This window comes from Varroa destructor, unplaced genomic scaffold, assembly GCF_002443255.2.
Source record: "Varroa destructor unplaced genomic scaffold, Vdes_3.0 BEIS01000001.1, whole genome shotgun sequence".
In the NCBI taxonomy this organism is placed as follows: domain Eukaryota; kingdom Metazoa; phylum Arthropoda; class Arachnida; order Mesostigmata; family Varroidae; genus Varroa; species Varroa destructor.
In genome coordinates, this window is record NW_019211454.1 from 47356775 (window position 1) to 47368815 (window position 12041).

Consider the following 12041-nt stretch of genomic DNA (forward strand, 5'->3'; position numbering starts at 1 on the left):
ATATAATCCAACAGTAGCAAAAATGAGCCAATTGAATCTTAAGTTATTCACTCGATTTATGTTTACAGCGGACGTCGTCGTGTGCTATAGGTTGCAATAGGTATGGTGCGCTGCGTCAATCACCAGCCAATAAATGGCGTAAGTACTCAAGGCCAACTGATGGTAAGTGGCCTTGGCCATTGCAAGTGGTCGTCGGATGAACGCAGTTCCGTAGCTGCTATACTACGAAATCGTATGAGAGGAATCCGATGCTGCAGCAGATACACGTCCTTGCCCGTCTAACATTTGATGCCTCTCGAACGCCTACCTTGACAAGTTAAAAATTTTCCGACACGAATATGAAGACTCATGACGCCTTCGGCTAGGAGGTGTCAGCTAACCTCGACCGATTGACAGGCTTCACAACGAGAGCGTCGCGAACCTGTTGCCAAAGCGGACGCACATGCAGACGTACGGAAGCTGTCGATTGTCCTGATTGGCCGAGAATCGCTGTTGGCTGGAGCTGGCAACGACTTCGGCCTGAACAGGAATCTAGCGCTGATGAAAAAACCAACATGCGTTACAGACATGGATTATGTCTCTCGTCTCTAGCATCGTTCTATTCCAGTGCTTTATGTTTTCAGTTCATTTTCAGACGAACTTGATTTACATAGGTTACATTTTTTTGGTAAATTTATGTTAATATTACGTTGATGACTAAGAGATTTCACTTTAGAACTTATTGGGTCATATACAAGGGTGCACCTTGAAGCTAATATGACTCGCAGGTGTTGAAAATACTAATGAAATAGCCCAGGTCCTAAGTATGCTCTCAGTATAGTATCTATTTTCATCTTGCTTCAGCAGTATTTTACCGCTTCATTTGACAAACGTGAATGCTAGTGGTTGGACGATCATTGAAGTTCTAGTTCGATTGTCGCAGCAACTTCCTCAAGTTAGTTTGTTATTAGTTGATCGTTTCTTCTAGCTTGAATATTTAGACTTATTGCTTCTCAATGAATAGAACGAGTTCAATGGTTCGGAAATGCTAATTTGTCGATTTCACCAGAAGCTTCCGTTTGTCCAATCACTGCAGGACCTGCTGTTTGAAGACCATTGTTTCGATGTATATTACTATAGATTTAGTTTATTATATACTATCGATATGGGATATTCTTGTGTCTGAAGCTAGAAAGTTGTGGCCAACGATTATCGTTTCCGTGCCCGTACTATGCAAATCTTTCATAGCATTCAATAGTTTCGCTATCGTTTACTATCTGAGTTTGGGATCATAGTCCTCATAATTGTCGAAAGTACAATTTTAAACTAGGTCGAAATCTGCTACAGGGTGAGCCGTCGAAACTAGTTGGCCGTGTGAAACACGTGCTTCGAACGCTGCTACACTTTCACATGAACATAAGCACCGTTAGTTACACCGAACGGCTTATGGACCTCTCAACTGCTTAAACATTGAGTCTGCTGCCTCCTGACATCTAGCCTATGCACACTTGTTTGTCGAGTTCTCTCCGTTACCTTTACATTATCCGTTACGCTACCGAAGATCTTCCTCTTATAACAACACCGGTACCATCGTACAGCATCTGGTATCTATATATATATATAGTTTCTTTAAATTGTTGCTATTAAACAACAATAAAAATGTACATGTATACTTATTCATGTTAGCAACAATGGAGCCGTCGTATGTGGTGATTAACGGCGATATCGGACGTAGAACTCGAAACAACGAGAGGCTGCTTGGTGTACAACAGATTAGATCCGTTAATATTTCGACAGTCTGATAATTAGAAATGCAACGGATTGCTGAAACATTTCAAGGAGGAAACTGGCTCGGGATGACTCCCGACGTATATTAATGTTCGTTAGGCTAAGTACGGCATTATTATTGAATCAAATTAATAGGTCTGCTACTATTATATTACCGCATGGAATAAATGACAAGAGGTGCTAGACTTGAAAAACATCTCCGTGAGAAGCCGAGAATAACCGTGTAAAGGTAGGAAGTATCGCTTGCTCGACTATGGTACCATTCTATAATTCTAACAAAGTAACGACGTTAATGACAAATTCTAACGAGAGGACTAGATCATTTTTGCAGGGTAATAGAAACACTGTCTCAATGGGTTAACGGAACTACTCGAGTTCAGCAAAGCCTCAGAAGAACTGAAACTCGATAATTATGTTGGTCTGCAATCGAGCAGTGATGGCAGTTGGTCGGAATGTAACATAAATCGAATCTGTGAACGGGACATCATGTTTCTGAACGATAACGGGATGGGCGGAGGAAGCTTACGTTAGGCTGAATCTAACGTCAACTAACCTCAGATGAATGAAAGCAACGGCAAAGAACAAGAGTAACCGTTAGCCAGTCGAAGAAATCGACATGAACTGACTGATTATAACGAAACAAATACGTTCTGCGGGATTAATGCAGCAACGTAATCAGGTACCGGAACGACATAGTTGACGTAATAAGGTGATACCTGACGGGGCCTTTAAAACAAGCAAATTAATTAAGGAAATAAACGAATATGTACAAAGAGATAAGACAATGACTGGATTAACAATAGAGGTATAGATCGGCAGTCTATCTAAAATGTATATATATAGATATACATATATATGTAGTGTGAAGCAAAAGTTTCTTGACGATATAAACAAATCGATCGCCTGTGTCGATCCGGACTTCTTCCAGCGGATCACTAGAAGTAAAGTCGTTAGAATGATCGACTTTCATCGATGGCATAAGAAATTCATAGAATATTATTATTATTATATTGGATTGTTACAAACACCGCTCTTTAGGGGTTCATGAAAGAATCCGTTTGTATATTACGTTTCTCGTTTCGTTCCTAAGTCAAAGCAGATGTTTGTCTTTCGGAAGAGCCGAGAAACGCTGCTACAGGAATCCAACAAGGATCATTATTTCTGACCACGGAAGCCTCCAGTTCCCCTTCATGCAGCGTAGTCAATGCTGCCCGCGCTATCTCTGCGCCAAAGCTCAACCCATCTACGTATAGATACGCGTAAACTGTAATGTGGCGAGCAAGAAATGCATTAGAGTGATAATATTGTTTTGATATCGGCTAGGTGGAACGTACATGTTTTGGTTAAGGAAGGCTAAACACTGGCTTTGTCCAGACAAGTCCTGCAATCCGCTCCTGACACATAGCCCTTTTGCATGCTCTACCACAAAAGAATTGATCACAATTGTTACCCAGTGTGTATCGAATAAGTTCGATTACTTTATACAACGCTTATATACGGATAAGCGGCCTTACGATTAACGAGTGCTCGATATTATGAATTATCATAGGCGCCTACCAGTGCAAGAACGCTTACAATGCAAAGAGGCATCATCCTAGAACAGGAACTATATGAATTCGTGCTTATTATGTCTTGTCAAAAGTTTGCTGCTTTCCCCTCCGATCAACTAACTTATGAACTCAATGTATGTTAGCTTTATAGGTAGTTAGGTATCCTGCTTAGTAAAGTAACCTGCTTGGTTTAGGCTAGTTCCAAATAAATGCACAAAAAAGGACTTCCAGACATTTGACTAAACAGATAGGCTGATGGCGAGGAAATTTGTTTTTTACGAGCGTATGCACCGAGGCATACCCTGAACTGAATCCGCAGCCTGATTTCTGTAAGATTAACATTTCACCTTTATGTCATCGCAAGAACGCAGGCAAACAGCAATCGAGATACAGCTTTGCAGGAATCGACTATCCTTTGACCAAAGACACAACTAAGCAGTTAGAGGCCATAACTAAATTTTATATATAATGGGGTTGAAGCCTGTATGAAGCTTTATAATTAATGATGACAATATTATTACCAGACGAGATAATAAACGCTTGGAGACAACTGAACAAGTTAGGTGAAGCAGTTTTAATTTGCTAAGAATGGGTTTGCACTATAGTCACCTTCTTGCTTATAGTCAGAGTAATAGTTTGTCTAGTTAATATGTGGGGCGAGCATTATGTATGCAGAACTACTAATTAGAGTAAAATATTATTTATGTAGCTGTTTACCGTTAGCGCTGCTTAATGCTGGATCCCATCATTTAATCCGCTTCCAGGACAAAAAAAATGAAGCAAGGTTTTTTCAATGTGCTTTTAAATGAGGCATTACCTTACAACATTTCGAACTATGTAGTAACTTTCTTTATTGTTCTGACCCGTAGGCCATATCTAAATATTTAGAACATATCTAAATATATAGAACTTAGAGTCTATGCGTCCTTAACTTGAACACGGCGCCATATTTGGTGTTTACAGGAAAAACTGTCATTTCTTTAAGTACTGTTTTAGTGGGAAAATCGGTAAGGGCCTATGGAAGTTAGCCCAGTTCGTTGAATAAGCGATCGGTCAACAAACGAGCCTAGTATAATTGAGATTGCCGTCAGAATGCATGGGCCCTCCCTTACTATCTCTAACGATATGTAAAAATCGTGTAACAATGAAAGTAATCGTAAAAAAAACGTATCCTAAAGGTTTTGTAAACGAATCTAGCCCGGTCTTATTAGTAGACAACAAGAGTCTCATTGAGTTATTTTGAATCAACACAACAAAGCGAGCTGAAACAAATCCGAGTCAAACTTAACCTAAATCAGGCACCTTCTTAGTTCTTACTGATCGCTAGTCTTAAAGGTACTATCACATCTTTTGTGATAGCACCTTTAAGACTAGCGGTCAGTAAGTAAGTAATCCCTAAGACAAAGGCGACATCTTTGTCATAACTTATCTTTGTCGAAATGGAACAAAAACAAAAAAATATTCTGAAACATTCAGACGTTTAGTGCTTTTTGGGATTCAAGACACCAAAAGCAAATTAGAGTATATGTTCCATTTTATTACACTTTAATTATTTGCTCATCTGTTGTTTGTTTATCACAAAATATACTAATTTTAATATTGATTGATTTTGTATTTATTATATTATTATTAGAGAATAATTATAGTAATGATACAGTGTAATGTAACTAGTTTTATTCGCAGTATTTGTTGCTTGAAAAACCTTGCCTTATCTATTTCATTATGGTCGGCATCTCTTCATGTTGTTTGTCTTCCGTATAAAGTATTCACGTTCAAATTGGTTCAGCCTGTTTTACTTGTGCTACAATTCTTTCCCGCTGTACGATATTCTCTCTTTTTTTTTTTTCTCTTTCTCTCTATCTATCTCTTTCTTTTTCTTTCTCTCTCACCGACTGACTTTCTCGCTTTTTTTGTCTATACCACTTGTAATGATTGCATTGTTCATTTTACAAGAACGCCCTGCTCTACACAGTCCAGGTTTGCTCACTAACATACAATTATGTGATGATGAAACTCACAAAATGTAGATGTGACAGCTCGTGTTATTATTTATAGGGAACCTTGCTACAATCTGCTTAGTGTTTACTTAATTATAATGAAACCAATCTAGCTAGGCTCCTGAAAGACAGGCAGTGCTCGTTAGATCTCTTTTGCTTGCGTGTATGGATTTCGTAGTTACAGCATTGCTATCGATCAAGGCCGAGTGCCCTGAGGAGACAACTTCACTGCACAAAATTTGCTATGCGCCTGTTGCAATCCTATCGCATTTTGGAATGATGTCCTTTGGAAGACTTGAGTGATTTTGTCTGTGTGCCTTCTCCCGAAAGACATCGGTGCTTTCGATGGCGCCGTCGATTATCGCAGAACAATCTGCGAACAACTATGTTAACTAAACAATACACAATATATTAATCAGTGGTGCGCGATGTTATTCCGCATTCGTTCGATCTTGGTTTTCAGTCATTTCGGATCTAACAGCTTTCAGTTAATAATGTACATGTATCTAAACGTATTGCTTAGGCTCCTTGGAGTTCAAATAATAATAATAATAATTGTAAAACAAACGATAATAGTGTAAATGGGATTCGTTTTCTTCCTTTATGTTTATGCGCATTTGTATGTATGTGGCGCTTGCGTACGTTCACTTCCGTCTGTATCGCTCGCACCTCTACCTAAGTTTTCAAATAACAGCTTCGAGATTCGTATATAACGGCGACAAAAATTCGCTCGACAAACTCCTTCGTCGCCACGCTGTCTTCCACAGATTCATTGATGGACCTTGAGATTCGAAGTCACCCTGCCGCCTCAACCTGAGAGCAGTCCACACCTGTGGTTCCAATACCTTGAGCACTAAGCTCGGCAGCGTTGGCCGAGGACTTAGGCGTACGCCCTACTTGCACGCGCTTTCATACACACACGCAGGACACCTATCTACCCCAGTTGTGTTTGAGGATTTCTCGCACCACTATCTGTAATAGTTATATGATTGTCGATATCGTAGCGATAATAATTCGAAGATGAATTTTCTAAAGTTGAACGTAAAGCATTACGGCTCGCTCTTAGTCTCGTAAAGGCTTTCATAGTAGTCGTTGATGAGGTCACGGAAATTGAGGGCATCGATATTCTTGCAAACCATGTGAAGGATGAGCCAATCGCCAACCTTCGAGTGCTCAATGATGCGTTTGAGGCGATCCTGATTGGCAAGACGGCCTTTCGACTTCGTAACACGTGTGCGAATCGGCGGAAGGAAAAGGGTAGCGGCACGGTACACCAGGACGGCTCCTGAGATGATCGCCATGAAAATGAACCAGAACCAAAGGAAAACGTAAATCTTTTCGTTGATAATGTTGATAGGCAGAATGCACATTGCGTCGTGCCTTTGAACATCGCCAGATGATCCGTACATGTGGAAGATACATTTGGTCAGTCGAGGGAACACGCGAATCATTGGGTCGTAACGAACCTCCTGTGACCACTGGGTAAAGTTGAGCACTTCGGCACCATACTTCGAAAATTCGCCTCCAAGAAAGTGGTCCATAAGGAACATTTGGCCAACGACATTGACGAAGTTGAGTACCTCAGCGGCGGAGTATGCCCAGAAATATATATTGTGGTTGTTACGATTTACCATAAGGTACTCGACAAGTAAACGTCGACTTATGGACTTCTCTTTGTCGTCCATGATGGGGTTGTCCAAGCCAAGTATGAGATTCTTGATACGCCCTCCTTCAACCATTTTCCACAGATAGCGTGGCACGTAGAACAGGGCCGCTTGTAAAAACAACACAAAACACACCCATTGGTAGTAAGCGTGATACACACGCTTTCCGGAACCATTTGACGACTTGTCGATACCTGGATAAGGCACCTCTGAGCCGACATTTTTGTGCCACGCATCCGGCATGGAAAACGTCGTGTGTATCCAACAGAATGTATCAAGTATATCCGTTGGCACGGAATCTTTCGTGATGCAATCAATAGGATCGCCAATATACTGCCTGCCCGTTACAAGAATACTGAACGCGATCAGAATTGCGACCGTTGCTTTGTAATGCAACCGAAATACGGAGTTATCCGTGTAGGTGAAATCTGTCTTGAAGAATCCCTTAAGATTTCCAAATAGCTGATCCATGGCGGCAGTGGGGTCGTGTGGTGTAAAGGGCCGAACACTACTTTTTTTAAATTAGATAAGACACAAGACACACAGTCTCTGATGGAATCGTAGTTACACTCGCTTGTAGATACTCACACACACGAGTCATCAGTGGCACAAGTTACGCAATTTTTGTTTATTGTTAATCATTGGCGATAGGGATAACGTAGCGAACACAGCGAACAGATCAGTCGCACCCCACTTACACGCACTCGGAGCTATACAAGGAAACGATTCAGACACGGACAGAATGCTGATCTTGTTTAAGCAACTTCTGTTAGGTGCCTGGCAATCAAATCTAGCAGCACTTCCCTCGGCTACTCGCTCGCTCTTTCTTTCACTTGGCTTGCTGCTGGCCGACTCGACGCCACAAGCAGCACGCAGCGCCACGTAAATTTAGGCAGACAAACTGCTGACTGCTTTGCTAAATGCTTCACAGGCTAACAGAGGGCGCCACTCTCTTTCGCGATGACCAAAATCGCTGTGGCTACCAACTAAAAGTCTTCGTGCCTGCTACGGTAACAACTTTTCTATAGACGACCAAATGGTAGTTGGTTTGCTTACTTGAAGATTTCAACGAACGATACGCCGCGAAGCTTCTTGACTAGCGGTCTGTGAGCAAGTGGCGTGCTGCCCGTAGCTGGAGCTGCCGCCGCAGGTGAGGGAAAACCCCGACCACCAGGGGACGCCAGGCACCAGCAGTAGCAGCAGAAGGGCTGAGAGGGCGCTGGAGTCGTGTCAGATCTACTGCCACCGCCACTGGACAACCACAGCTGTTATTGCTCCTACCAGCACATTCTGCTGGTGCGAGAATAAATGGCAGTGGCGGCAGCAGACAACGAACGAATGAACGAAATGCCAACCAGCACAAATGAAGCAATACTACGGCAACGGCTACTGCCGCCGCTGCTGCCGCCCCGACTCGGTGATGATCGGTAGTAGTAAAACCACAAGCTATGCTAGCAGAAGCAGTATTATAATGAGAACGACGGCCACTGGCTGGTCCTGCAGGTCCAATCAGTCGGCCAATCACTCAGAACAATCGGAGGTGATGTCCGCACGTCCGACGTGAGGGCGCACGTTTTTCGATACAGTTTGCTACGGAGCAAGCCCTGTTACCGGGAAAGAAAACTAGTGCCCGTAGCAGACTAACGGGAATGCGATACTTTAGTAACGCCAAGGAAGCACAGGTGTAATATTTAGCCTAGTGGAAAAAGAGGCTGTAGATTATGTTAGCTGCCGGTGACCCCAGCAGGTTCAAGCTACTGCTGGTCATCTAGTTATTGCTGTTCTTCCAAAATATTGGCAGGTGGCGCTGACAATAGCATTTTAACCGGAATCCTTGCAGTAGACATCCATCCTCCGCCAGGTCGAACCGCGTGGCTTGGCGGGTTCTTCGTTGACAGGGACCAAGGAGTTGGACAGAACGAAATGGTCAGGCTTGAATGATTTTTGTTTCATATTTATTATCGTTATCTCTTTCTTTTCATAATACAGAACAATGGCTGCTACCAAAAACGCCAAAGAGCTCCCCTGAGCCGAATCCGGCGCGCTTGTGCAGACTATTCTGATGATTTGTAAGCCAGAACAATTTAGTGGTGGTAATTATGAGTTCAATGAACATTTATTGTTGGAAAGTTTAAGAGGGTCGTATCTATTTAGATATCTGTTGAAAGTTGGGAAATTTCATTCTTAGTTTTTCGGCAAAATTAAGTTAACTGTCGAGCAGTAGGAGAGGGATCGATTGAAACCCAAAACAATGCGTTCGAGCGATAATTTCAAGCAAATCAATGAAAGGCATTAGTTCGGAAGTTCGCGCGCAATATCGTAATACCAAACACAAAGTCGACACTGATCAACGTGCAAAGACGTGTACTCGTCATGAATACGAGAAACCTGTAACAATGTTACATATAATCAGGAGATGTGTACATCGGACAACTTTCGCCTGCTGCATTCAAAAACCATGTCAACGTCATCACGTTACGTGCTTAACGTAACGTAACATACGTGCTTGAAACAGGTTAGAACACCAGATGTCTCAAGCGCTAATTTAAACATGACTGGGTAGCATAGCGAATAACGGTTAGTAAATTCACAGGCAAAAAGTTTCACTTAAAGCCAAACAGCTATACTTGAGCGCATTGCTATCTGCAGTGTGTACGCTGGCCGACTTATAGTACTTTTGTTGGCTATCGGAGATTGATTAGAGGTCGAAAGGTTCCACCTTCCAGTCCGTAGAAAATCTGTTATGTATCATTGCTTACAATGATCCACGATGTGAGCACGGCACGACTAAAAAATAAAGCTACACGTTCTTTAGGTATGATTTCATCTATGGTATAGAATTATTACCCGGTTGAACCATTTCGCCGGCCGCATATAAACGGCTGCCTGCATTTCTAATGAGTTTATCTCTGCTAGTATACAAATGCTATTATAATCGTACATATCTCTGTAGAATGGCGTCAAGCATTTCGGATTCCTAAGTTTGTTCTGCTTCATCTCGTATCGGGTCGTCGTAATCTTACTTATTTAGTAATTGTAACATATAGATATGTTACAATTACTAAGTAACAAGTGGTTTCCTGGCAATGTTTGACAGCAATGGAGCGTATAAAATTTCCTAACTAACGAGTGAATATCTCGACGGCTTACACAATGAGCTGATCTGATAGAGTTGGCGCGCAAAAATCCGGAGTGATTTGACGTGGAATGCTGTTAGGGGAATTACAGCGGATGCCCCATCGAGGACGTTTGCGACCGGACCGCCGACTGTCTGATCACTCTGTCACGAGCATTAGGTGTATCTGCTTCCTGCTGGTGAGCCTTCCGGTAGTAGGTCGTTTGTCGATACTCTAAAATACTTATAATAAACCGCTTTATAGAACAGGTGCAAAATTAAGCGGAACTTTCCCATAGGGAATGAAACACCGTTTATTAGTCTCTGACGAATTCAAGTCCGTGTGTTCATCATGAAAGCCACAATTAGTAATGGTTCCTTAGCAATGCCTTTGACTTGTTCTATCTGCTATCCAAAACATAACTGAGTCATTATGTTTGCTATACATCATAGGTTATCATAGGTTGACTCACATCCATTTGTTAAATCCGTCTCCTTAAGGCTTGAGAAAAGGAAGTCCTACGCGACAGGATGTGCGCACTGCACTACGTGTTCGAATGAAGTACTAAGATTCGAAGGGTAGATACTCATCTATGTAATCAACCTACGACTAGAATGGTCAAGAAGACCCCAGTAGAAAATCTCATTAATTGAATCCTTAAATTCCGCAACGGAAACCCGTAAAATGACTGTAATGAAATCTTTGCGCTCAGAGATACAACAGGTAGTTGTGTTCGCACAGGTTAGGTAGAGTAAAGAACGTTTCATGCACGTTATCTGTGCACGCCACATTCTGTCTCATTATATGCATTTTCGGTTGATTCGTTAAACGATTTTCTTTACATTACAGGATGTATAAAAGCAAAAACCAGAAAAAATGCGTTCGTACATTATATTTCGAATACACACTACACCTTTGTAAATACTCGTACACTCTGCCGCCTTAGTCAAATCAATTTCAGAGAGAGAGAGAGAGAGAGAGAGAGAGAGAGAGAGAGAGAGAGAGAGAGAGAAAAGAGACACAATGGTGTAACTAAATAATAAGCAAAGTATATTTACGAGTAAGTGTGTATTTATTATTTATCCATAAGCATTTCGAATCTGGAAAAAAAAATCATAAATTTAACCAATAAGGAGGAAGATAGCAAAAGGTATTTGTAAAATAAGTATGTTTTCAAACCACTGTAAGCGTTCTGCTACGTACAACCTCATGCGTCGTGGTTTAAAGCGCCGCATACTAAAAGAGGCGTACTGCCTGTCTTGTAGACCTTCATGTCTTCGGGACTCAGCAGTTAGCCGAAATAGGGCTGGAACAGGTATGTTACCAGGAGCTTGCCGGGTACACAGATCTTTCTCTGAGCTGCATTACGCTGAGCTGAGTTTTGCCGTCTTCGTGCATTATTTTTAACGAGTAGCGGTAGTGATGGACAATTGTTGCCGGACAACCAGTCTCCGTAGGCCTTCATGTAGATTTGTCCGTAGGGTTGCGTTTCGAAGCGCACGCGCGTTCGTGGAGAAGTCCTCTGGCCTCAGGTATGTTTCGCCATGCAGAGAAGAAAGAGTCTATACACAATTGTCACTTTCATTAATGAAAAAACGGCGCGCCAATTATAAACTCAGACAATGATGTAATATTGTTCAGTGGTATTAGAGTTTTTCGTTCTGAAAGCCATTGACGTCCCTGTCAAAGATGTCAGGGCAGCTACAGAAGACCCTCATCGGGTTTAGACTTTAGAGTTCTATTAAGTTCAGATTTAACATAGCGCAACCAAAGATTTAGGAGCAAGCGCGGTCACTTGTGTTTAAAATGAAAAAATCGCTGATTTTACAAGACGTGAATGCACGTGCATACTTCTAACAGCGCAAAGCCCAAACCAGTTGCCCCTGAATATATTTGTAATAATATAGAACTGGAATCAGCGATTCTTGCCTGGTAGGCGTTAATGCT

At 41.9% G+C, this 12041-nt stretch overlaps 2 protein-coding genes across 4 annotated transcripts in view; one reads left to right on the plus strand and one right to left on the minus strand.

Moving 5' to 3' along the window:
• Positions 1-12041, plus strand: part of LOC111246989 (phosphoglycolate phosphatase-like) — a 45062-nt gene that overhangs the window by 11488 nt on the left and 21533 nt on the right. For all 3 annotated transcript variants that reach the window (XM_086977665.1, XM_086977664.1, XM_022797501.2), the window contains one exon: positions 69-8904. The gene's annotated coding sequence lies outside the window, so the exon portion shown is untranslated. The remainder of the gene's footprint in view (positions 1-68; positions 8905-12041) is intronic.
• On the minus strand, positions 4834-7449 carry LOC111246980 (innexin inx2-like). Its single transcript, XM_022797475.2, has one exon. The coding sequence runs from the start codon at positions 7447-7449 to the stop codon at positions 6364-6366; it is 1086 nt and encodes a 361-aa protein (XP_022653210.1). The 3' UTR covers positions 4834-6363.

Coding starts and splice junctions, on each gene's coding strand:
- LOC111246980 (XM_022797475.2), bottom strand. CDS start 7,449: ATGGATCAGCTATTTGGAAATCTTAAGGGATTCTTCAAGACAGATTTC.